This window comes from Orycteropus afer, unplaced genomic scaffold, assembly GCF_000298275.1.
Source record: "Orycteropus afer afer isolate SDZICR_OR568_19922 unplaced genomic scaffold, OryAfe1.0 scaffold00002, whole genome shotgun sequence".
NCBI classification, from domain to species: domain Eukaryota; kingdom Metazoa; phylum Chordata; class Mammalia; order Tubulidentata; family Orycteropodidae; genus Orycteropus; species Orycteropus afer.
Genome location: NW_006921589.1, coordinates 22,212,366 through 22,240,063, shown reverse-complemented (window position 1 = coordinate 22,240,063; position 27,698 = coordinate 22,212,366). Strand labels below are relative to the sequence as shown.

The 27,698-nt window shown below is 40.4% G+C and overlaps 1 protein-coding gene across 1 annotated transcript in view; it reads left to right on the top strand.

Moving 5' to 3' along the window:
• The first annotated feature begins 205 nt into the window (after positions 1–205).
• Positions 206–27,698, top strand: part of RPE (ribulose-5-phosphate-3-epimerase) — a 31,214-nt gene continuing 3,721 nt past the window's right edge. Inside the window, exons 1-5 of the mRNA XM_042783554.1 lie at positions 206–316; positions 1,166–1,185; positions 9,366–9,445; positions 26,239–26,378; positions 27,192–27,326. Of these exons, the coding sequence (XP_042639488.1) occupies positions 206–316; positions 1,166–1,185; positions 9,366–9,445; positions 26,239–26,378; positions 27,192–27,326 (486 nt within the window). The remainder of the gene's footprint in view (positions 317–1,165; positions 1,186–9,365; positions 9,446–26,238; positions 26,379–27,191; positions 27,327–27,698) is intronic.

Below are 27,698 nucleotides of genomic sequence, written 5' to 3'. Positions count from 1 at the left end.
CAGGTCCAGGCCCCGCCCTAACCCGAGGGCTGACAGTCCCTACAGGAGGAGAACGGGGGACATGCCCGCTGCCAGAGAAGCTACTTCCGGCAGAGTCCGGAAGAGTCTAGGGGAAGGGGCGGGGACAAAGCTGCGCGGCCAATCGGTGCGACGCCTAGGTCTTGCGGGAAGTGGTGAGGTAGTTTAGCTCTTAGGAACCAGCACTATGGCATCCGGCTGCAAGATTGGCCCATCCATCCTCAACAGCGATCTGGCCAATTTAGGGGCCGAGTGCCTCCGGATGCTGGACTCCGGGGCTGATTATCTGCACCTGGATGTAATGGACGGGTAACTCCGCCGGGCTCGGGTCGTGGCTTCCCCGCGGGGGTGGAATCGGCGCGCATTTATTGAGCGCCTGCTGGCTGCACGGCGTCGCTTTCCTGCAGAGCGCCTCACTGTGAACTCGATCTTAAGAAGAGGGCTGGGCGGGAGATCTGAAGGCCCTGCGGGGAGCGGACCTGACGCGACACCTTGGCAGAGGCTGGAGCCCAAACCTTGCCCCTCCCCCTTCGTAATATTTAGTCTTTTAGCGCCTGTGACCTGGAAGCGACCTTAAACCTCTGGCCTTTTCTTTCATTTCAGTTAGAGAAACTGAGGCCCAAGGGAATAGGCATGACTTGCCCAAGCTCATGTACCTGTTGTTATGTGTCGTGGAGTCGGACCCGACTCATAGCGACCCCTCCTTGGGTTTCTGAGGCAGTATCACTACGGAAGTAGATTGCCCCACCTTCCTTCTGAGGAGTGACTGGTGGGTTTGAACCGCCAGCCTTCTGGTTAGCAGTCAAGTGCCTTAGGCACTATGCTAGCAGAGCCTAGATAGTGACAAAACTAGGAGTGAGACGACGCTTGACGCCTGGAGAGAGATTGTTCGACTTCTGCCACTTCTTGGGCAAGCTTCTTAACCTCATTGAGCTTCAGTTTCATTATTTGGAAAGTGTTCTATTGTTTTTTGTTTGTTTGTTTGTTTGTTTGTTTCTATAGTAATGCGACAGACGATAAGATACCTTTAGTAGAAGAAAAGAATTAGTACATGAAAAGTTCAGTGCCTGATAAACTAAATTGTTTACAATTGTTAGCTATTTTATGTTTATTTGCGTTCTGATTTTCCTGTCTATTTTCTCTTCAGGCACCCTGCTCTTCAGGGAGGTCAGTTATTTGTAAGTAAATTTTAAGCATTGTAGTTAAGCAAGGGCCTTGGTGGCACAGTGATAAAAGCTCACCGGCTAACCAAAAGGTCGTGGGTTCACACCCACTAGGAGCTCTGTGGGAGAAAGATGTGGGCAGTTGGCTTCCGTAATACAGCCTTGGAAACTCTATGGGGCAAGTCTGCTCTCTTCTATAGGGTCTCTGTGCGTCAAAATTGACTCATTGGTAATGGGTTTGGTTTTCTGTTTTTGGTAGTTACAGCACATAATAAGCGATACTGTTTGGAATTAAGATAACTAATTTCTCAACCCACTGCCATCGAGTTAATTCCAACTCAGTGATTCAACTAATTTCTTAAGTTGGTTTATAAAAAGAAGAAACAGGTTTAGAGAAAGCCGTAAGACTCCTGCAAGATTGTGACAGTCTCAATTTGCAGCTTGGATTTTGAGTTTGCCAAGTAGTCTCTGAGCCCCACTATTAACTGGCTATAAAATCATAAAATTAGTTACTTTGGGTCAGGATAGAAAAATGTTTTTTTTTTTTTCTTCTAAGCCTATGAATGATCATGAGTATAGTCTTGTTCACCTACCCATACCTGATCATCTTGTCCTTCTACCTACGTATCCACCCACAGATTATTTTAGTTGGCCATCATTTATAATTCTACTTACTTATTTTGACACCTTTGCTTGAAAGCTCTAATTTACCAAGGTATTATGTACCTCAGTGGTGGGTAGTACGTTTTTGTGTGTGAGGAATCACCTGAGTGGCTCAGGACAGAACAGGCTACGTGTATATATATGTAGTTTATTTGACACAGAAAGCAATTTGGTTTAAATAAATCTTGTACATGTATGGTGTAAACACATGGATGGGGAAAATAATTTATTTCAGTTCACCGGTCAGGAGTGCTAATGATGGCGATAACAAAAACCAAACCCATTGCCCTTGAGTTTATTCTGACTCGCAGCAACCCTGTAGGGCAGAGTAGAAGTGCCCCGTTGGATTTTCAAGGCAATAATCTTTATAGAAGCAGGCATCTTTCTCCCATGGGTGGCTGATGGGTTCAAACCTCAAACCTTTTGATTCACAGCTGAGTGTTTAACCACTGTGCCACCAGAGCTCCTTCCATGAGCACAATAAACCAAAACAAACAAAACTCACTACCATCGAGTCCATTTTGACTCAGAGTGACCCCCATTGAGTTTCCAAAGTGGTAAATCTTTATGGAAGTATATTTCCCATCATCTTCTGCAGAGCGGCTGGTGGATTTGAACTGCCAGCATCTGGTTATCAGTCAAATGCCTTAGGCATTAGAGCTCCTTTATGATCACAATAGTAGCTGATTTTTATGAGCACTCAACTATTTCTGTTCTAGTGCTTTTGTGAGTTATTACGAGGTTGGCATTATTACCACCAGCATTTGACATGGAGGAATTGGACAAAAGGAAGTTAAATTTCCTGGCTGTGGTGTCTTAGAGCTAGGAAATGGTGAAATTGGAAGTAATGCAAAGCTTGTGTTTTAGAAATTAAATGGTTTCCCTGGCCACTGGGCTTACAGAGATTAAGATATTCTTTGTCCTCAGAGAGCAACTAATAATGTGTACAGTTATCTTGTTACTTATTTCATGTCTTTACTGCTTTACATTAGGTTCCCTGAAAGCAGGGTCTGTGTCTTTTGCTCACCTTTGTATTCTCTGCTGGTAAAACATCATGACAAATTTAGTTAAAATTGGTTGAGTGAATGAATGGCTTTATCATAAGGAAGGACTCTCTAAGAAATCACTTTGCCCTCAGCCCTATGGCAGACCCTGAGCTTATCAAGGTAAAGGATTTTATCTTCCCGTTTTCCTGGAGACATACTAGTTTGGAAAAATGGGATCCTGCATACACAATTTAAAAAAACTTTTTCTTTTAATATCTACAACTTTATGAGGTAGCGGAGGTTTGGTAACGTAGTGCCTAACGCATTTGACTGATAACCAGAAGGTTGACAGTTTATATCCACCAGCCACTTCTTGAAAGGAAGATTGGACAGTCTACTTCTGTCGTGATACTGCCTGGGAAACTCAAGGAGGGGTCGCTCTGAATCGGATCCAACTTGATGGCAATGAGTTTAGTTTAGTTATGAGGTAGGATATATTTTTATTCTCCTTTTGTAGAGGAGGTAACCAGTTTAGGGAGGTTCCGTCGCTTCCCCAGTGTCCCGCTATAAGAACAAGAGCCTGGCGCAGCTGATGCTGGTGCCCTTATGTAGTGTTTTCCAGTGTCTCCTGGGCCAGTGTGTGAAAGTGACCACAATTTACCTTCTTTCCCATATTGCCTGCATACTTTTCTTTTTCCTAGCTCCTTTAAAAAATTTCATCCAACAAGATACTTATTTTAGATGTGTTCATTTTCTGGCACGCTTCCCCCACCCATACACAAAAAACCCAGTGCTGTCAAGTTCATTCTCACGGTGATCCACCTCACAAGGACTCCTCTTTTCTCACCTGATTAAAATAGATTTTTTTCATCTTAACAGTCAGGAACTCTACTACATGGTAGACCATTGTAGGAAGGAGGTTGTCTACTTCTGGAAAAAGGGGAAGGTGGTAAGCACTAGAAAAAAAACAATCAAACTCACTGCCGTCGAGTTGTTTCCAACTCATGGCTAGTCCATTTGGGTGTCTGAGGCTGTAAATCTTTATGGAAGTAGATCACCCCATTTTCCTTCGTGGAGTGGCTGTTGGGTTTGAACCACCAACCTTCTGGTTAGCAGTCAAATGCCTTAGGCACTGTGCCACAGTTTCACATTAATACTGAACTTTTACCTTCTTTTGAAAACAGTCCATAGATTTACCAGTATTGGGTCCACGGTCTTGCAGGCACAATGGATTAGAGCTGAATAGCAGCCACCGTTTAGCCAGGGCAGCTGTTTCCTGTTTTGCTCCTGGTGTTATCCGCCAAAGAAGTCCTATGGTGCAGTGATTAAGTGTTCAGTTGCTAACCAAAAGGTTGGCAGCTCAAACTCACCAGCTACTCTGGGAGAAAGATGTAGCAGTCTGCTTCCATAAAGATTACAGCCTTGGAAATACTATGAGGCCACTCTACTCTGTCCTATAAAGTCACTATGCATTGAATTCAAGGCAGAAGGTGGTGATGGGTGTTACCTGCCAACCCCTATAGGCATATGAGTTTATGATTCCTGATTGAAGATTGTTTTCTAGTTATAGTGTTATTTATTATATTTTATGCTAGCCTTCTACTCTGTCTTATGGTGTTGCTCTGAGTAAAAACTGACTTGATGCGTGGGTTTGGATTTTTTGGTTTTTTGTCCGCTTGCCATCATATTTGCCATTTGGGAGATCTGGTAAAGGTTTTACCTATCTGGAATAGATTAAGTTACAATTACATTATAAACAAAGTTTAGGGTTGATGATGGAACATGGTGAGAGACAAGAGAATCGTATCCCTGTATGGCATAGTGCCTAAAGCATTTGATTGCTAACCAGAAAGCTGGCAGTTCAAACCCACCAGCCACTCCTCGGAAGGAAGACTGGGCAATCTACTTCCGTAGTTGATACCGCCTTGGAAATCCAAGGAGGGGTCGCTATAAGTCAGAACCAACTCGACGGCAGTAAGTTTTTTTTTTTTTTTAATTGTATGCAGTTAAGGAGCTCTGGTGGCACAGTGCCTAAGGCATTTAACTGCTAACCAGAAGGTTAGTGGTTCAAACCCACCATGTACTCCATGGAAGGAAAACAGGGCAATCTTTCTGTAAAGATTTACCACCTTGGAAACCCAGTGGGGTTTGCCATCAACTCAATGGCAGTGTGTTTATTATAAGCAATTACAGCTTAAACTCAATGTCCCCTGGCAAAAAGAGAAACTTTGTACTGCATTTTATTTTTTGTAGACTTTACCTCAAAAAGTACCTTCAAGGAAAACAAAACAAAAGGCTAAGTAATGAAAAGGAATTCTTCAATAAAATTCTTTTTTATTAGACTGAAATAATTATTTTCCAAGATGGTCTGGTAAGAACTCCCTGGGGCACTTGTTAAATATTCATATTCCCAGGTTCTCTTTGGAGTCAAGTAGCCTTGAAGTAGAGTCTAGAAATCCATTTGCAGCAAGTGTTCCTGGAGATAGTTTCAGGCATATTGAAACACCTGGAGTTCATGTTTATGTACATAATCTTTTTACTTAGGGTTATAAGTCTTTGGTTTCTTCTAGCTTACTAAGAGAATTGTCAGCCTAGCACATTGATTTGATTTTCAGTAGCACAGTTAGTTAAATAATTTGGAGGTCAGTTAGCATGTGGAAATGGTGCTTAGCCCATGTATAGTCTTAATTTTTGATTAGTACTCCTGCTGGTCATCTAAATTTAAGACCTTGACCATGATTTGTCATGTGCCATCAAGCTGGTTCTGAGTCATGACATAGGACACAGTAGAATTGCCCCATATAGTTTTTTGGTCTGTAATCTTTATGGGAGCAGAATGCCAGGTCTTTTCTCCCATAGAGGGTTTGAACCGCTGAACCAGGGCTTTTCTGTCTAAACCCCACATTTAATCAGGTGACAGATCCTATCGGTTTTGCCTCTTTGTTTCCATTCTTACTGTTCCATGTCTTGCCAGATACCAATACCTCTTAAAGTCCTTTTTCCAATTTACTGCTAAATCCAACTTCCTAGTTTATTATTTGCATCATGTTGCTTCTTGCTTTAAATTCTCACTTTGTATTTATTACAGGAGAAAATCCAAACAACTTAACCTGGCACTGGAGACCCTTACTGTGACAACCTACCTCCTGCCTTTTTTTCACTAGCCAGGCTGGTTAACATATCCTCCTTACTTCTTTTCAGACTTTGCTTCATTTTCCCCCCATGTTTTACCATACAAATTTTACTTGTTTTGTGAATCTTGTGCTCTTCTAAAAGGTTGTAATGTTTGTGTCTGGAACTCTTTAACCTGTAACATCACATATTACCTACTTACTGTTTAGCTTTTCTTGTAATCCTCATATAGGGTAATAACAGCTGCTTTAACAAATAAAGTCCAGATTTCAGTGGCTTAACACTCATTATTTCTCATTCATGTCACAGTTTGTTGTGAGTGTCCTATGCAGTAATTCTGGGACGTGTAATCTCCTCCCATCCTGTGGCTCTGTCATTTGAATACCTAAGGACTTCTTTATTGGCAGAAAGGTTAAGTAAAAATGGAAAAGGAGTCCTATTTAGCTTCTTGGGCTTTGCAGTGACACACATCACTTCAATGCACAGTCCACTGGTAAGAGCTAATCAGATGGGCTGTCTGGGTATAAATGAAATCCTTGGCTGAGTCTCCTACCCACCAGTAATTATACTGTAGCACTATGGTCATGAATTCTGGTGAGTCATAGCCATCTCTGCCGTTTGTCATCTGTGATGTTATAAACTCTGGGGCAAACCAGAATTTTAGTTTATCTCTTTGTAAAACACAGTACTCTTGCAAGCACCCAGAGGCACCTAGTGTAGTATTTAAAATAGGAAATCGTGTTAAATATTTAAGTGATCTAGTGATAGAATAGGGGCTCTGGTAGCGTAGTGCCTAAGGCATTTGACTGCTAACCAGAAGTCTGGCGGTTCAAACCCACCAGCCACTCCTTGGAAGGAAGCTTGGGCAATCTGCTTCTGTGGTGATACTGTGTCGGAAACCTAAGCAGGGGTCACTGAGTTGGGGTCTGACTCCACGGCACATAACAACAGCAGCAGTGATAGAATGGAGAAAAGATTGACTTTATCAAGGATTTCGCTTTACTTGGATCCACAGTCAAGGCCCGTGGAAGTGGCAGTCAGGAACTCAGATAACATAGTGCATTGGATAGATATGCTGTGAAAGACCTCTTTAAAGTGTTAAAGAGCAAAGATACCACTTTGAAGAGCAAATATGACACTTTGAAGACTAAGGTGTGCCTGATCCAAGCCGTGGTATTTACAGTTGCCTCATGTGCATGCAAAAGCTGGACAATGGATAAAGATGGCTAAAGAAAAAATTGATGCCTTTGAATTATGGTGTTAGTGAAGAATATTGAATATACCCTGAACTGCCAGAAGTATGAACACATCTGTCCTTGAAAGAAATACAGCTGGGATGTTCCTTAGAAGTGAGGATAGTAAGACTTTGTCCTTCATACTTTGGTCATATTGTCAGAAGGGATCAGTCCCTGGAGAAGGACATCATACTTGGTCATTTAGAGGGTCAGGTAATGTAGGGGGTCAGCAAAAAAGAAGACCCTCAAAGAGGTAGATTGACACAGTGGCTACAACAGTGGGCTCAGACAGCCATGACTGTGAGGGTGGCACAGAACCAGACAGTGCTTTGTTTTGTTGTACACAGGGTTCCTGTGAGTCAAAACTGATTCAGAGGAACCTAACAACAATGACAGCATGAAAGGATACACTGAGTAGGATTAAGTACTTTGGGTCTGATATTAGGCACCTCTAATGTGAATCCTGCCTCCACAAATAAACTAGGTGTGATGGTTATGTTTTTGTGTCGACTTGGCTAGGCCTGGTTGAGTGGCTGGGCAGCTGGATGTAGTATTTCCCATGACAAGACTGGTAATCAACTCCATGGTGTAATCTACTATGAGCAGCTGAGTAGCTGCCTTTGGGTATGTGGTCTGCTTCCTGTATAAAAGGAGAAGCTTTGAGAAAGGTCTCTAGCATATGGCACGCTTGGACCCTGCGTGTAGCTGTGTTGTTGCTCAGCAGCCTGTTATGCTTTGCCAACCCTGGGACTTACAATGGACTTAAGTTAATGGCCTGCCGTGTAGTTTGGTAATACTGGGATTGTGCCTTTTTTCCTTGTCAACTTTGGGGCTTCTCAGCCTCAGCAGCCAGCAGCTGTCTGAATGAAGCATAGCCTCTAGCTTCTGTGGGCCGGGAGCAGGAGGCAGAGCTGGACCACAAGATTGAGGGGCTTTCACCCAGCCCCTAGAGCCTGGCACTTTGAACTTGGACTTAAAAGCTCCAAATTGTAAGAATAAACTCCTGCTTGTTAAGGCCATCCCATTTGTGGTCCATTTCTGTGAGAGCGGCACTAGGTAACCAGAACACTAGGTATCTTAAGCAAGTTATTTCTTGTTTTCTCTTCAAATGGAAATAATAATAGTATCTACCTCACAAGGCGGTTGTGAAGACTAATTGAAGTAAGGTACAATGCCTGGTATATAGTAAATCCTCAGTAAAAGTTTTTTTTAATACAGTAAGCACATCACATCTCTTTGTTGATGATTTTTGTTATTGTTGTTGCTGTTGTTATGTCCTGTCAAGGCAGAACTGACTCATAGCAATCCCTCCTTGGGTTTCTGAGGTGGTATCACTACAGAAGTAGATTGCCCAACCTTCCTTCTAAGGAGTGGCTGGTGGGTTTGAACCGCCAGCCTTCTGGTTAGCAGTCAAGTGCCTTAGGCACTATGCTACCAGAATTCCTTGATGATTTTTAAGAAAGCTTAGATAAATTGTCAGTTAGTGCCCTCTGATAGAGATAGATTGGAAGCAGCCACAGGCAGCATGACTTTCTGTGATTCAGGAAATCTTTGTAAGAGTCCAACCAAAAGTCAAATCCACTGCCATTGAGGCGATTCCAACTGATAGTGATCTTACAGGACAGAGAACTGCCCCATAGGGTTTTCAAGACTGTAAATCTTTACACAAGCAGACTGGCTCATCTTTCTCCCATAGAGCGACTGGTGGGTTTGAACTGACAGCCTTTTGGTTAGCAACCAAATGCTTTAACCACTGTGCTGCCAGAGCTCCTGTTTCAGAGTCCAGAACTTACTAATTAGTGTGTAACTTGGGCAAGTCATATAACTTGGGTTTTTAATTTTGTCATCTCTCCATTTGTACGAATCACTGGTTGTAAATTATAGAGGTAAATCATTATGTAGATTTGTCTGGCTTTGTTATGATATGTTGAACTATCAAGGAGATATTACTTAGTAAAATTGAAATCCAGATATGTTTAGTGTTGTTTAATAGTGGTGATACTAAGTATTAAATTGAAAAAAATACTTTAACCCCAGACAGTTCCCTTCATCCCCCACCAGAATACATATACTAACCACATAAGCTACCTGGACTTAAAGGAAGTGTGAGATAAATTCAGAAACTGAATTGAAAACTTTTTTAGAGTAAGATTTTGTTTGTCTTGTAGGCATTTTGTTCCCAACATCACCTTTGGTCACCCTGTGGTAGAAAGCCTCCGAAAGCAGCTAGGCCAGGACCCTTTCTTTGGTAAGTGGGTATTATACCATGAAGCTGGGTGTGTGGCTCCAGTAGAGTGGGTATCATACCATGAAGCTGGGTGTGTGGCTCCAGTAAAGAAAAGTGGATGGTTTCTTACTTAACTTGTGGCTTTGTCCTTACCCTCTTTTCCTCCCTCCCTTGGGGCTTCAGTGGACAGATTCCTGTTCAGCAAGCCAAGCTCTTTCCTACTTCTAGGCCTTTGCACTGACTTTCTAATCTTTTTCTCTGGAAAGCTCTTTAGCCTTGGGTGGCTCTGCTTCTTTCTGCCTCAGATCATTTGTCCTTTCCTCAGAGAGACCTTTCTAAATATCTTACCCTAAATTAACTCTTAGCTACTTAACTTACCTTGTTGATTTTCTTAGAATTTCTTTCCACCTGAAATTACTTTTATCAGATTATATGTTCCATGAGAGCAGAGATTTAATCCACCTTGTTTTACTGTGTTTTTCCTAGAACTAAGCACAATCATATGGTTGGGTTTAATGTATTTATTAAATAAATTTCTGAATCATTTGATTGATTTATGATCTAGAAGCCATTAATTTCACTCAAATGGAGTTGAAAGCTTTCTGTGGTGGTGCCCACATGCTGTACTCCCATGTCATAGGATAACATGGAACATAGAATCAGTTGTTATCTTCTAATCTAAGTTAAAAATGAATAGATTTGTTGTTTTTAAATGAAGTTAGTAATGCCTTACTTGCCAAATCTCTTGTACAAAAGAAAATGAACAAATTTTGTAACTAAGAATTTAGTGAAAAATTGGATTTTTTTTTTTGATATTAGGGTAGTGTAGACCAACTTTATGGAGGACTTTAGCTGTACTGTTCAATATGGTACCACTAGCCACATGAGGCTGTTTGAATTTAATTAAAATTTAAATTCAGTTTCTCAGTCATATTAACCATATTTCAGCTTCTCAGTAGCTTATATTGTAGAGTGCAGCTATGGAACATTTCCATCATTGCAAAAATTTCTGTTAGTTTCTCTGGGATTTATTTATTTAGTGTACCAGAAGAATGGACATTATCACTTCATTTATATAGTATGAGGAAGCAATGTTCTACCAGTGTGAAATTTCCAAATAAAAATATAATTCTCTGTTTATCTAAACTTTTTTTTTAACTATATTTTAGAAAATTCATTTCCTAAAATAAGTTTCTTGGTCCTCTAATCACCAGATGTCATGACTTTCTGTGAATTAAAGTTGTTCTCATGATGGTCAGGATAGGCTGGGGAGTCCTCATCTAGCTTTTTTGTTTTGGATTTTTTTTTTTTTTTAAATTGTGTATTTCTTACTTTCTCTCCCTCTTACTGGCTCCTAGTGTCACTTCTCACTACTGTCTGTGTCTCCTCTTATCAGTGCCCTTCCTCTCACCAACCTTACTGCCACCACTACACACACTCTGCTTTTTCTTTCTGTTTTTTCGTCTGTTATTTGTTGACAAACTTCCTAATCTTTCTAGGCTTAAGTCTAAAATAAAGATGTGTGGACTCCATATGCTTTAATATTTGATTGATAGGGAAAAGTCGGTTTTTGCTATTACCTAAATCAGCTGTCCTTCAGAATGTTCTGAGAAAGCACACCTATATTCATTGCTGCTTTATTCATAATACCAAATAAATAGAAGAAGCCAAAGTTTCTATTAATGGATGAATGGATAGGCAAATTGTGGTGGTACATACATACATTGGAATATACTAGCAACCATGAAGAACAAAGATGAGTCTGCGAAGCATATTATAACATGGATGGATTTGGAGAGCATTATGCTAAGTGTAATAAGTAAAGCTTACAAGGACAAATATTGTATGATCACTCTTATAAGAAGACAAGGATATTATATAGAGAGAATAGTGTTCATTGGTTCATTACCAGGGAGAGGATACGGAGGGGAAGTATACTTTAGGTAATAGAAACTTGTTATTTTTGGCAATGGGAAAAGTGGCACTGAATGTGGATGGCATGAGCACAGCACAGCCAAAGTGAAAAACTAGTGTTGGAGTGATGAGTAAAGGCATATTGGTATATGGGTATGCTGAAAGGACAGGGAGGCCGCATCTTCTGACCTCCTGTAACCCCACAAGAGGAGGACAGAGTCACCATCAGCAGCGAAGGCCTATTCCTGCGAGGCCAGACATGCTGCCTCCCTCCAGCCCTTTCATCAGCCCTGACACCAGCCATTCCTTCCGCAGCATCCACCACCTCTCTCCTGGGTTCAGTAATTCGCTGCAGTGGCCACATAGAACTCACAGATTATGGGGTTTATTAGGGAAGCACCAGGCTACAATTTAAGTTCAGGAAAAACACTCAGTCTCTCTCAGCCAATAGTCTCTCTTAGTCATTCTCTCAGCAGTGCATGTCTCTCAGTGTCTCTCTCCCAGTAGTGCATGTCTCTCTTGGTGTCTCTGTCCCAGCAGCGCATGTCTCTCAATGTCTCTTTCTTAGCAGCACGTGTCTCTCAGGAGTGTGTTTTTCTCAGCAGCACGTCTTTCTCAGCCAGCAGTCAGAGAGACCCTTTCTGCCTGTAGGAGGACTCCTTTTGAGCCTGGCAGAGTGGCCAAACTAACCAATCCCAACATCAGAATTCCATACACCTGAGAGACAGCGAACTTTGCAGAAAATTACTTTGTGCTGCTCCCAACAGAAATACCCCAAGTGGATAACTAACAATCAGGAGCTACTTGGTTGCTCGTGGCCAATTCCCCCAAGAGTTTACAAAGATTTATGGCTAGAAAAACTGTACAAGGTAATTTACTACATTGCAGGCCACCCCCTGGCTTTTCTAGCTATTATCCCTTTTATACATCAAAAATAACATCCCCTTCACCATTAGTTTAAGAATAACCATACCCTTGAAAGTGTGTTAAGCCAGCCACTTCATGCCTTTATCTTCTCCTATTTTAGATAGGCAATTTCTGATTTGCCCATCCCTATCAAACCAGTACTGTGAGGCGACAAGCATGTTCCTTTCTCACTGAAGAATCTTCTCTTCTGCTTGGAAACTTTGGGCATATGCATTCATAAACAAGCAAAGTCCAGCCCAGCACAAACCATCAAATTGCAGAAACTTAAAACCAGTTCAGTGTCAAGTATCTTCCTCTTCATTTGGTTGGGTTGTGATTAGCTCATCCCTAGCCATCCCAGCTAGGTCATGGGCACCAGCTGCCAAGTTTGGGAGTCACACTTTTCCCTCCACTTCAGACCAGCCAGCACCTTCTCTCACATCCTCAGTCCTCTTATGGCTAGAAAAACCATACCAGGTAATTTACTACACTGCAGGGTAGGTACAAGTGTGTAGAACAGATAGAAATTTCTCTAGGTACGTGTAGGAGCTCTGATGGCATAGTGCCTAAGGCATTTGACTGCTAACCAGAAGGGTGGTGGTTCAAACCCATCAGCTACTCCTTGGAAGGAAGCTTGGGCAATCCACTTTCGTAGTGATACTGCCTCAGAAACCCAAGAAGATGTTGCTGTGAGTTGGATCTAACTCGACAGCAGTGAGTTTGGTTTGGTTTTTATAAGTACTTGTAAATACAAATATGTGAATGCAGGTACATATATTTGTTAAACACAAATACAGATATTACAAAACTGATTTTCTCGATTTGAAAGCTTCGAATCATAGTCTCAAGAGACAGTTTAGTCAGTTGGCATAACAGTTCACAAAAATCATGATCTGCATCCCAGTGAAGTCAGTAGCGTCTGAGATCTTAAAAGCTTGTGAGCGACCATCTAAGACAAAGCTACTGGTCTCTACTCACCACGAGCAAAACAGTAGGAAGATAACCAAAAGCTCCAAGAGGAAACAAGTTTACATGAGCCACCACTTCATCTGTTCTGAGACCTGAAGAACTAGATGGTACCCAGCTACCACCACTGACTGTTCTGACCAAGGTCAGTGTAGATGGTCCTGGACAGAATGGGAGAAAAATGTAGAACAGAAATCAAATTCTTTAAAAATAATAATTAAAAAAAGGCTAGAGGAAATGGAACAGTAGAGAACGGAGAGCTCCCTAAGACTATTGCCCAAAGACAAAGACACTTTAAACTTTTAACTGAGCTTGTCCCCTGAGATACCTTTGAACGAAATAGAGTAGCATATAAAATAAAGGATGTTACCTGTAAGATCTGTGCTCTACTTAAAAACCATCAGTATGAGACCAAAAGGTAAACAGTTATCAAGAGCACAGGTGAAAAGAGAGAGGTAAGGGAAACTTGTTGTTAGATGGCTTTTGAGTCAGCTCCAACTCATAGTGACTCTGTGTGCAACAGAATGAAGCAATGCCTGGTCCTGTGCCAACCTCACAATCCTTGCTATACTTGAGCCCATTGTTGCAGCCACTGGGTCAGTCTATGTCCTTGAGGGCCTTCCCCTTTTTCGTTGACCCTCCACTTTACCAAACATGATATCTTTCTCCAGGGAATGGTCCCTTCTGACAGCCTTCCCAAAGTAAGTGAGATGAAGTCTGGCCATTCTCATTTCCAGGGAGCATTCAGGCTGCACTTCTTCCAGGATAGATTTGTTTGTTCCTTTGGCAGTCTGTGATTCTTTGAGTATTCTTCACCAGTACCACAACCAAAAAGCATCAACTCTTCTTTGGTCTTCCTTGTTCATTGTCCAGCTCTCATATGCATATGAGGCGGTTGAAAATACCATGGCTTGGCTTAGGTGCACCTTTAGTCTTCAGGAAGACATCTTTGCTCTTCAGTATTTGAAAGAGGTCTTTTGCAGCAGATTTGCTCAGTACAATATGTTGTCTGATGCCTTGACTCCTGCTTCCATTGGTGTTGATTGTGCAACCAAGTGATATGAAGTCTTTAACTTCAGTTTTTTCTCCGTTTATTGTGATGCTGCTTATTGGTCCATTTGTGAGGATTTTAATTTTCTTTATGTTGACACGTAATCCATACTACAGACTGTAGTCAACAATCTTCATCAGTAAGTACTTCAAGTCATCCTCACTTTTAGCAAGCAAAGTTGTGTCATCTGCATATCGCAGGTTGTCAATGAGTCTTCCTCTAATCCTGATGTCACATTCTTCTTCATATAGTCCAGCTTCTTGGATTATTTGCTCAGCATACAGATTGATTAAGTATGGTGAAAGGATACAACCCTGATGGACTCCCTTCCTGATTTTAAACCATGTGAAATCCCCTTGTTCTGTTCATATAACAACTTCCTGGTCTGTGTACAAGTTCCTCATGAGCACAATGAAATGTTCTAGAATTCCTATTCTTCTCAATGTTACCCATAATTTGTTATGATCCACATAATCTAATGCTTTTGCATAGTCAATAAAACACAAGTAAACATCTTTCTGGTATTCTTTGCTTTCAGCCAAGATCCATCTGACATCAGCAATGATATCTCTCATTCCACGTCCTTTTCTGAATCTAGCTTGCATTTCTGGAAGGTCTCTGTCAATATAGTGCTGCAACTATTTTTGAATTATCTTCAGTAAAATTTTTACTTGCGTGTGGTATTAATGATGTTGTTCGACAATTTCTACATTCTTTGGGATCACCTTTCTTTGGAATGGGTAGAAATATGGATATTTTCCAGTCAGTTGGCCAGGTAGCTGTCTTCCAAATCTCTTGGGATAGAAAAGTGAGTGCCTGGAATGCAGCATCAATTTGTTGGAACATCTCAATGGGTATTCGTCAATTCCTTGTTTTTTGTCAATTCTTCAGTGCAGCCTCGACTTCTTCCTTCATTACCATTGGTTCTTGATCATATGCTCCCTCCTAAAATGGATGAACATCGACCAATTCTTTTCGGTACCGTGACCCTGTATTCCTTGTATCTTTTTTCGGTATTTCCTGTATCATTCGATATTTTGTTCATAGAATCTTTCAATATTGCAACTCGAGGTTTGAATTTTTTCTCCAGTTCTTTCAGCTTGAGAAATGCCAAGCCTGTTCTTTCCTTTTCGTTTTCTAACTCCAGGTCTTTGCACATTTCATTATAATAATTGACTTCTTTGTCTTTTCAAGGTGTTCTTTGAAATCTTTTGTTCAGCTCTTTTATCTTGTCATTTTCTTCCATTTGCTTTAGCTACTTTCAGTTCAAGGGCAAGTTTCAGTCTCCTCTGATATCCATTTTGGTCTTTTCTTCCTCTTCTGTTTTTTGACCTTGCTTTCTTCATGGATGATGTTCTTGATGTCATTCCACAGTTCTTCTGGTTTTTGGTCATTGGTGTTCAGTGCATCAAATCTATCCTTTAGATGGTCTTTAAATTCAGGAGGGATGTAATCAAGGTCATACTTTGGCTCTTGTGGACTTGTTTTAATTGTCTTCAGCTTCAACTTGAACTTGCATATAGCAGCTGATGGTCTTTTCCATATTCAGCTCCTGGCCTTCTTTTAGCTGAAGAAACTGACCTTCGCCATTGCCTCTTTCCACAGAGGTAGTTGATCTGATTCCTGTGTACTCCATCTGATGAAGTCCACTTGTATAGCTGTTGTTTGTGTATTTGGAAAAAGGTATTTGCAACGAATAAGTCGTTGGTCTTGAAAATTCTATCATGCGATCTTCAGCATTATTTCTATCACCAAGACCATGTTTTCCAACTACCAGTAATTCTTCGTTTCCAACTTTTGCATTCCAATCACCAGTGATAATGAACACATCTTGATTCCATGTTTGGCCAGTTTCAGACTGGAGAAGTTGTTATAATCTCCAATTTCCTCATCTTTGGCTTTGGTGTTTGGTGTATAAATTTGAATAGTAATAGTATTAACTGATCTTCCTTGAAGGCGTGTGGATATTATCCTATCACTAACAGCATTGTACTTCAGAATAGATCTTGAAACATTGTTTGTGATGATGAATACCATGCCATTGCTCTTCTGTGTGTCATTCCCACCATAGTAGATCTTATGGTTTTACTCAGAATGGCCAAAAGCAGTCTGTTTCAGCTCACTAATAATTAGGATATCAGTCTTTCTTGTTCCATTTAGTTTTTGACAACTTCTAATTTTCCTAGAGTCATACTTTGTACATTCCATGTTCTGATTATTAATGGATTTTTGCAGCTGTTTCTTCCCATTTTGAGTCATACCACATCAGCAAATGGATGTCCCAAAAGCCTTTACTCCAACCACATCATTAAAGTCTTCTCCACTCTGAGGAGGCAACTCTTCCCTAGTCATATTTTGAGTGTCTTCTGACCTGAGTTGCTCATCTTCTGGCACAATAATGGATGATGTTTCAGGGCTATTCATAAAGTTTTCTAGGAGATATCAGACAGTATTTCACTGCTATTCATAAAGTTTTCACTGGCTTATTCTTTGAGAAGTGGATGGCCTCTTCCTTCTTCTGAATCTATATTAGTCTGGAAACTCTGCTGAAACTTGTCCACCATGGGTGGCCAAAGTATGAAACTGTTGTTGTTGTTGTTGTTATGTGCCGTCGAGTCGGCCCCGACTCATAGCGACCCCTCCTTGGGTTTCCGAGGCAGTATCACTACGGAAGTAGGATTGCCCAACCTTCCTTCCGAGGAGTGGCTGGTGGGTTTGAACCACCAGCCTTCTGGTTAGCAGTCAAGTGCTTTTAGCCACTATGCTACCAGAGCTCCCAAGTATGAAACTAGAGTATTGGAAATGGAACAAACAGAACACAAAGAGAATGTTGACATATTGTGATAAGTGTAACTAATGTCACCGAGTTTATGCAGACATTGTCAAATGGTAGCCTAACTTGCCTTGTAAACTTTAACTAAAAACTCAATAAAAAACATTTTAAGGAATGTTTTGAGAACCTGTGGTAGTCCAGGGATATCTTTGGTGATAGTTCATGAGGTCAAAACTGTTTTCATATTACTAAGATAATATTTGACATCACTGGTACTAATGGTGTGAAAGCTGTGATGAGTAAATCTGCTGGTGCCTTAGCCCGAATCATGGTAGTCATACTGAATTATATCGCCTTCACTATATTCTTCACTGCCATGCATTTGCATTCAGTGTCTGGTGAAATAGTAGAAATTATTAATCTTATTAAATTTTCATCTTGCATTTGGGTCTTTTTAATATTATATGTGACAAAATGGAAAGTCCATATAAAGCACTTCTGCATGCTGGAATGTGTTGGTTTTCTGAGGGAAAACCAGTTGTATCATTATTTGATTGTGAACTAAATAAACTAGCTGCTTTTTTCATGGAACGCTAGTTTTACTTGAAAGAATCAGTATTTTACTGACAGGTTCTTTTTTTTTTTTAATTCCTGCTCATTGTGTCCTGGTGAGTGAGATATTGGGGAAGGAGGGAGTGTTGGATAACTCTAAGATGGTTTCTGTACTTTTCCAACCCAACCTTTGTCCCTCCTGTCCTTCATGCTCACAGCTGCTACACATAGCTTTCTTTTTTTTTTCTTTCCAATCTTTCAATTATTTATTAATTTATTGTGCTTTGGGTGCAGATTTACATAGCAGCCTTGTTTGACATTCAACAGTTCATGCGCATCTGGTTTCATTGCCCCAATTACTGTCCCTAACCATAGGTAACTCTCCTCCCCTCTCCTCCCTGTGACCACCTCCTCCCTGTGTACCGCTCATCCATGCATTCCTGTCTGTCCAGCCTTCCCTGCTTGTTAATGCTACCCCTCTGGTGTTTCATGGCTGCTTTGTCCAAGGAGTACATCTCCCTAAAGTAGGTGGGTGCATTGCTCTGGGGTAGGTGTTCTGCTAGAAAGTAGATCTTTCTACTGTTGGACTGAGAGCCAATCCACGTAAGTGAGTTCGTTTCTAGGCTCAAAGGATAACTCAGGGCCATAGTCTCAAGGGTTCCACCAGTCTCTATCTGTCCAGTAATTCTGGTCATTTTTGTGTTTCAAATTTTGTTCCACATTTTCACTCCCGCTCTATCAGGCTCTCAGGTTTGATCCCTTTCCAGGTGGTTGGTGTTGGTAGCCGGGCCCCATCTAATTCTTCTGGTCTGGGGTTGTGGAGGTTGAGTTCCTGGTGGTCCATCTTATCTTTGGGCTAATTGTTTCTAGATGACTCTGATTTTCTTTACTCTTCTTTGCTTCAGCGGAGGGGAGACCAATAGTTGGATCTTAGATGGCCGCTCGAAAGCTTTTAAGACCCCGCTCAATACTCACCAAGTAGGTTGTAGAACAAACTTTTTATGAACTATGTGTGCCAGTTGAGCTTGATGTCCCCCGAGACTATGATCCTGAGCCCCATAACATGTTCTTTACAGTGAACTAAGTTTGTTACTTCAAGAATGAAAAATTGTCAGAACAGTTGAAAAACTTTTTATCTACCGTCATGAATGTGATAATTTCCTCAGATTTAGAGCTTTTCTGATGTGATATTTAGTGCTGTTAACAAATATGATTTTGGGGTAGTGTACGATGAGACAACCACTTGTTTCTCAGTTTGTCATACTATGGTGCCTCGCATGTTGCTATGAGGCTAAAGGCTATGCCACTGGTATTTTGAACACCAGCAGGGTCACCCGTGGCGGACAGGTTTCAGTGGCGCTTCCAGCCTAAGACTGGAAAGAAGGACAGGGCCTTCCACTTCTAAAATATTGGCCATTGAAAACTTATCAAGAGTGTTTCATTACTCTTGATACTTCATTACTCATGAAACACTGTCTGATATATTACTGGAAATCTCTAGGAAGAGCACTGTAGCACTGTCTTAAACAGTACTGGAAGATGAGCCCCTCAGGTCAGAGAGACTCAAGATACAACTGGGGAAGAGCTGCCGCCTCCAAGTAAAGTTGAATTTGATGTGGATGGAGTAAAGCTTTCAGGACCTTCAGTTACTGATGAGGCATGACTCAAAATGGGAAGAAACAGCTGCAGACATTCATTTAATAATTGGAACGTGGGATGTATGAAGTATGAATCTGAGAATATTGGAAGTTGTCAAAAATGACCTGGAGCACAGAGAGATTGATATTTTAGGCATTAGTGAGCTGTAACGGACTGGTATTGTCCATTCTGAATCAGACAATCATATGATCTACTGTGCTGGGAATGACGAAGAGGAATGGTGTTACATTCATCATCCAAAAAAAAAAAAAAAACAAATTCAAGATCTATCCTGTAGTACAATACTGTCAGTGATAGGATAATATCCATACTCCTATAAGGAATAATATGACTATTATTAAAATTTATACCCCAACCACCAGAGCAAAAGATAAAGAAATTGAAAGTATTTACCAACTTGGGCAGTCTGAAATTGACCAAACATGCAGTCCAGATGTATTGATTATATTGCTGGTGACTGATGCAAAAGTTGGAAACAAAGAAGAATTATTGATAGTTGGAAAATAGGGCCTTGGTGATAGAAGTGACACTGGAAACTGCATGATAGAATTTTGCAAGACCAACGTCTTACTGCAAATACCTTTTTTCAGCAACATAAATGGTGACTGTACACGTGGACTTCACCAGATGGAGTACACAGAAATCAGTCGACTACATCTCTTGGAAAGAGGTGATGGAGAAGCTTAGTATCATTAGTCAAAACAAGGCCAAGAGCTGACTTTAGAACAAACTATCAATTGCTCATATGGAAGTTGAAGTTGAAGCTGAAAAAAATTAAAAAGAAGTCCGTTAGAGCCAAAATACGACCTTGAGTATATCCCATCTAAATTTAGAGACCATCTGAAGAGTACATTTGATACATTGAACACAAGTGACTGAATACCAGATGAGGTGTGTGATGACATCAGGAACATCATAGATGAAGAAAGGAAAAGGTTATTAAAAAGACAGAAAAGGAAGAAAAGACAAAAGACGTCAGAAGAGGCTCTGAAACTTGGCTGTTGAACAGAGTAGCTAAAGTGAAAAGAAGAAATGAAATAAAAGAGCTGAACAGAAGATTTCAGAGCAGCTCAGGGAGACAAAGTAAAGTATTATAATGAAATGTGCGAAGACCTGGAGTTAGAAAATAAAAATGGAAAAACATGCTTGGCATTTCTCAAACTAAAAGACTCAAGAAAAATTCAAGCCTTGAGTTGTGATATTAAAAGATTCTGTGGGCAAAATATTGAACAATGCAGGAAGCGTCGAAAAAAGATGGAAGAGAATACACAGAATCACTGTACTGAAAAGAACTGGTCAGCATTCAACCATTTTAGGAAATAGCATATGATCAAGAACCAATGATACTGAAGGAAGAAGTTGAAGCTGCATTGAGGGAATTGGCAAAACACAAGGCTCCAGGAATTGATGGACTACCCATTGAGATGTTTCAACAAATGGATGCAGTTCTGGAGGTGCTTACTTGTCTCTGCTAGGAAACTTGGAAGACAGCTACCTGGCCAGTCAACTGGAAGAGATCCATATTTGTACCCATTCTAAAGAAAGGTGATCCCACAGAATGTAGAAATTATAGAAAATACCATTAATACTACATGCAAGTAAAATTTTGTTGAATTCAAAAATGGGTGCAGCAGTATATTGACAGAAAACTTCCAGAAGTGTAAGCTGGTTCAGAAGTGGACATGGAACAGGGGATATCATTGCTGATGTCAGAAGGATCATGGCTGAAAGCTAAGAATACCAGAAAGATGTTTACCTATGTTTTATTGACTATACTAAGGCATTTGACTGTGTGGATCATAACAAATTATGGATAGCATTTCAAAGAAGGGGCATTATAGAACACTTAATTGTGCTCATGAGGAACCTGTGCATATACTAAGAGGCTGTCGTTCAAACAGAAGAAGGGAATACTGAATGATTTAAAATCGAGAGGGCCACGAGTTACGGTTGTGTCCTTTCACCATACTTATTCAATCTTAATGCAGAGCAAATAATCTGAGAAGCTGGACTTATGAAGAAGAACATGAAATCAGGATTGGAAAAAGGCTCATTAACAACCTGCAGTGTGAAGATGTTACAACTTTGCTTGCTGAAAGTGAGGATGACTTGAAGCACTTGCTTACGAAGAACAAAGACTACAGGCTGAAGTATGGATTACACCTCAACATAAAGAAAACAAAAATCCTCACAAGTGCACCAATAAGCAACATCATGATAAATGGAGAAAAGATTGAAGTTGTCAAAGATTTTGTTTCACTTGGATCCACAGTCAACACTCATGGAAGCAGCAGTCAAAAAATCAGACTAGACAAATCTGCAAAAATGTTGAAAAGCAAAGATGTCACTTTCAAGAGTTGTTGTTAGGTGCCATCAAGTAGTCTCCGACTCATAACAACTCTGTGTACAGCAGAACAAGACACTGCCTGATCCCATGCCAGCTCCATGATCCCGGCTACAGTGGAGCCAATCGTTGCATCCACTGTGTCAGTCCATCTTGTTGAGGACCTTCCCCTCTTTTGTTGACTTTCCGCTTTACCAAGCTTGATACCCTTCTCCAGGGAATGGTCCCTTCTGACAACATGACCAAAGTAGGTTAAATGAAGTCTGGCCATTTTTGCTTCCAAGCACCATTCCATCTGTACTTCTTCCAGGACATATTAGTCAGTTCTTTTACCAGTCCATGGCACTTTCAGTATTCTTTGCCAGCATCACAACTCAAAAGCATTGACTCTTCTTCGGTCTTCCTTATTCATTGTCCAGCTCTCACATGCATATGAGGCGATTGAAAATACCATGGGTTGTGTCAGGCACACCTGAGTCCTCAAGGATACATCTTTGTTCTTCAGCCTTTGAAAGAGGTCCTTTGCAGCTGATTTGCCCAGTGCTATATGTTGTCTCATATCTTGACTGCTGCTTCCATTGTTGTTGATTGTAGAAAGAAGTAATACGAAGTCTTTGACAACTTCAGTCTTTTTCCATTTATTGTGATGCTGCTTGTTGGTCCATTTGTAAGGATTTTTGTTTCCTTTATATTGAGGTGTAATCCATACTGTAGACTGTATTCTTCAGTCTTCATCAGTAAGTGTTTCAAGTCATCCTCTCAGCAAGCAAAGTTATGTTGTCAGCATGTTGCAGGTTGTTACTGATTCTTCTTCTAATCCTGATGCCACATTCTTCTTCAGGTAGTCCAGCTTCTTGGATTATTTGCTCAGCGTAGAAATTGAATAAGTATGGTGAAAGCATACAACATTACTTTGAAGAGTAATGTGTGCCTTACCCAAACCATGGTATTTTCAGTTGCCTGATAAGCATGTAAAGCTGGACAGTGAATAAGGACGACTGTAGGAGACCTTTTGAATTGTGGTGTTGGAAAAGAATACTGAAAATACCATGGACTGCCAGAAGAACAAACAGATCTGTCCTGGAAGAAGTATAGCCAAGAATGCTCCTTAGAAGTGAGAGTGGCTAGACTTCATCACACCTACTGTGGTCATATTGTCAGAAGGGACTGGTCCCTGGAGAAGGATGTCATGCTTGGTAAAGTGGAGGGTCAGAGAAAAAGGGCAAGACCCTCAACAAGATGGATTGACACAGTGGCTGCAACGATGGGCTCAAGCAGAGCAAGGATTGTGAGGATGGCACAGGACTGGGCGGTGTTTCGTTCTGTTGTCCACAAGGTCGCTCCAGGTCAGAGCTGACTGGATGGCACCGTGTGCTGAGGTGTGCCATCATTTAGATCTGCACAGTTCAGTGAACCAACACTGAAAAGATCCATTTGAAATACGATTTAGACAATTTGATTGTAATGTAACAGAGCACAAACTGTTCAGTTACTGGGTTTGCAGATTTCTACTTTGCAACTAACTTTAAATTTTCTCATAATTTGTAGTTGTTGGGTGCCATCAAGTTGGTTCCGACTCACAGTTTAGAAGGTTAAAAGTCTGAATTCAGAGCCCCATCTGGAGGGCATGTCTTTCTGTCTCTGTCAGCTCTGGAGAAGAGTTCTTGTCTTTTCAGTTTCTTCTTCTGGGTGCTTTGGAGATCTGCACACGTCTTGGCATCTATCTTACCCTGTCTCTTCTCTGTTCCCTTGTTTAATCTCATTTTAAAAGAGATTGGCTTAAGATATACCCCGTACTAATTCTGCCTTATTGGCATAATAAAAGCAACCCAATCCCAAATGGGATAACTAATTTTTTAAAACCACTACTTGTTAAGTTTTGGTGTAGGAATATTCACACTTACCCAAAAGGCTGTTAAATATCAAAGTATTACTTTTCCATGTCCCTCTCTTCTCCCTTCATTAAAATTCAACATGTTTAATGCAGAACAAGTAGGAGAGTCCAGGTATCTCCTGTTAAGCCAGACATTAGAGACTTGCAAAAATGTAAAGCAGTGGCTACTCATATTAACATTTAATAGATTTGTTTATTATTATTATTATTATAAATGAAGGAAACCAAACCCATTGTTGACTAGTCAATTCTAACACATAGGGACCCTGAAGGACAGAGTAGGACTACCCATAGGGTTTTCAAAGCTGTAAATCTACACAGAAGTAGATTGCCAAGTCTTTTTCCCATGGAGCAGCTGGTGGGTTTGAACCACCAACCTTTTGGTTAGCACCTGAGCACTTAACCACGGTGCCACCAGTGCTCCTTTTATGAATTCAGTAGATAAAATCATCTTTTTAAATTTTTTGTATTTCTATTAATCAACCAAACTAAAACCAAACTCATTGCCATAAAAGTTGATTCCGACTCAGTAACTCCCTTTTGGGTTTCTGAGGTGGTAAATCTTTATGGAAGTAGATCTCCCAGTCTTCTTCCACAGAGTGGCTGGTGGGTTTGAACCATCAATTAAGACATTTTAATTTGTAGTTTTCAGTCTGGAGAAATGCATGTTGTTATTATGTCCATTGAGTTGTTTTCTACTCCTAGTGACCCTGTATACAACAGAACAAAATCCTTCCCGGGCCTGGGCCCGCTTCAGGATTGTTGCCATGCTTGAGTTCAGCGTCACAGCCACTGTGTCAGTCCATCTTTGTCGAGGGTTTTCCCCTTTTTCGCTGACCCTTTACTTGATTGAGCATGATATCCTTCTCCAGGGGTTGGTCCCTTCTGACAGCTTGACCAAAGTATGAGAGATGAAGTCTGGCCATTAAGGCACATTCTGGCTGTACTTCTCACCAAGACAGATTTTGTTCATTCTTCTAGCAGATACAGTCAATATTATTTATCAACACCATAATTTGAATGTATCAATTCAGGAGAAAATGCTTACAGTCATGTAATCACAACTGGGTCAAGATACAGAACAGATATATCACTCCCCCAAATGCCACTGGGTTTTTGTAGTCAATGTCTTAACCCACCCACAGTTCCTGGCAACAACAAATCTTTTTTTTTCTGACTCTATAGTCTTGCCTTTTCCAGACTGTCATGTAAATGTCTCCTTTCACTTGGCATAAAGAATTTGAGATTCATCCGCATTGTTGCATACATCAGTACCTAATGCTTTTTTATTACTGAGTAGAGCTCTGGTAGCATAGTGGCTAAGGCACTTGACTGCTCAGCAGAAGGCTGGCGGTTCAAACCCATCAGCCACTCCTCGGAAGGAAGGTTGGGCAATCCTACTTCCGTAGTGATACTGCCTCGGAAACCCAAGGAGGGGTCGCTATGAGTCAGGGCTGACTCGACGGCACATAACAACAACAACAAAAGTAGTCCACAGCCGGGGGTGGGGATGGACTACAGTTTTTATTATTTATTATACTTTGGGTGAGAGTTTACAGAACAAATTAGTTTTCCATTCAACAATTGATAACATTTTATTTCATATATTAGTTGTAATCCCCTTAGTATAGCAGCACTCTTCTACTTTTTCCCTCGGTTCACCATTCCCATTTGTCCTTTTTTCCAATGCTTTCTTGCCTTCTGAGCTTTGTTGGGCAAATGCGGCCTTTTTGGTCTCTGGTTAATTGTTCCAAAGAGTACTTTGCTGGTGAGGGTTATTGTTCATTATATAGGCTTGTCTTTTGTTTCACTGAAAGATTTTCCCTGAGGGTGGGTTCCATTCCAGCTTTGAAGAGTATCTAAGGGCCATAGTCTCAGGGGTTCTACCAGTCTCTATTAGACCTTTAAGTCTGGACTTTTCTATGATTTTGAATTTTGTTTTGCATTTTTCTCCCACTGTGTATGGGACCTTATATTACGTATTTTAAAATTTCTTAGCTTTAATTTCTAATACATTAAATATTGGTAAATATAACCCATGTCAGCAAAAGGTTTTTGCAATCTTCATTAATTTTTGAGAGTGTAAAGGAAGTCTGAGATGAGAATATCTGAGAACTGCCAATCTTGATATAAACAGAATTCACTGAATCATTAACTCCCTTAAACGTTGTTGAGATTCTCCAACGAGAGTTAGTAGAGGTTGCTGCTTGCTAGCTGTTGAGTAGGGATGACTTAACAGTCTAGTAACCTAAGGAATGAGTAAACCAAATATTTTAAGCCAAATTGAATTTTCCTTCTGTATAATACAAAATAAACTTTAAAATTACTATCCAAAATAAAACTTGGCTGTAATGCAAAGAAACGTGAAATACCAAATAGGGAATGTTTTTAAAAAATAAAATTTTACCTATTTAACTGTTCTAATTTAGTTATTTTAGTAGTTTAGAAATGCAAATTTTAATCTTGGTTTCTAGTTCAGCTGCATCAGAAATGTGCTTTTAGCAAAAGCAAAAATGGTTTTTCATGTACAGCACTGTATGCTTTTTGTGGAAACATTTTTTTGCATAAACATCTAACCAGTACTTCGTCTTAAAGATAGAAGGAGGCAAGATCAGTAAGTATACTGTTTTACCTAACAATTATTTTGATGCCAGAAGAGTTTTTATCTGACATAGTAATTATACACTGTCTTCAATAATATGATCCAGATACTTTCCTTTCAGTTATATTTAGGAGATGTGTCTTTTTTTCACAGACATGCATATGATGGTGTCCAGGCCAGAACAGTGGGTAAAGCCAATGGCTGTAGCAGGGGCCAATCAATACACCTTTCATCTTGAGGCTACTGAGAACCCAGGGGCTTTGATCAAAGACATTCGGGAGAATGGGATGAAGGTGAGAAGTCAGTGATAATGGTAATAGATTATACTCTTTATTTTCAGAGTTTGGAAGATTTAATAGAAGAAAGGAAATGATAGTAGAGACTTGACTTAAGCAGCTGTTCTTTGGCAGTGAAGCCAGAGATTTAAGTATGACTTGCCTATCTGATAAGATTCACTTACTCCACTAATGTTTTCTAAAAGTTACTGCTTTTTGAAACATTTAAATTTGATAGCTTTTTTTTTTTTTTTAAACAAAAACCTTTTTATTGTGTTTTGGGTGAAAGTTTACAGAGTAAATTCATTTTCCATGGCAGTTCATACACATTTTGTTTCATGACATTGACTGCAATTCTTCACAATGTAACAGCTCTGTTTCCACTTCCTCCCTGTAGTTACCTCTTCTGTTTCTTTCCTCTGCATTCCCGCCCCTTGTGCTGTCTCCTGTGCAAATACTGCCCTTCTCCCGTGATTGCTCATTCTGAGTGTATCTACCTGATGGCACTGTTCACCGTATATGCCTGTCTGTTTGGCTTGAAGCCACAGGATTGAGTTCAATTTCAGACCTGAAGGGTAACTAGGGGCCATAATCTCAGGGGTCTCACCAGGCTCTATGGGACCAGTAAACCTGGTCTTTTTTATGATTTTGAGTTTTGTTCCACATTTTTGGTTTTTATCTTTAAGATTACGGTCTGAACAATCAGGTATTCTTTTTATGTATTCAGTTTATGTACCTTTAAGAATAGAGGTTTTCTGTTAGGCCTGATAGGTCACAGTATGTAAGATGAAAAGAATTGTTCATTTGATGGCAAATTTGTCTCTTTTATAGGTTGGTCTTGCCATCAAACCGGGAACTACAGTTGAGTATTTGGCACCATGGGCTAATCAGATAGATATGGCCTTGGTTATGACAGTGGAACCTGGGTTTGGAGGGCAGAAATTCATAGATGACATGATGCCAAAGGTTTACTGGTTGAGGACCCAGTTCCTGTCCTTGGACATAGAGGTCAATGGTGGAGTAGGTCCTGACACTGTCCATAAATGTGCAGAGGCAGGAGCTAACATGATTGTGTCTGGCAGTGCCATTATGTGGAGTGAATAACCCAGATCTGTGATCAACCTGTTAAGAAATGTTTGCTCAGAAGCTGCTCAGAAATGTTCTTTTGATGGATGAAACCTCAAGCAGCCAATGTTTCCATTTATGAAATCTGCTTTTTACTGGAAAACAAGAATGTTGACTACCAAATTATATCACAGTTTAAGCAGTGCTGTTTTTTGAGCAATTACTCACTCCAATGACTAAAATGTATAGTGAAGACTGTTCTAAGAGTAAAAA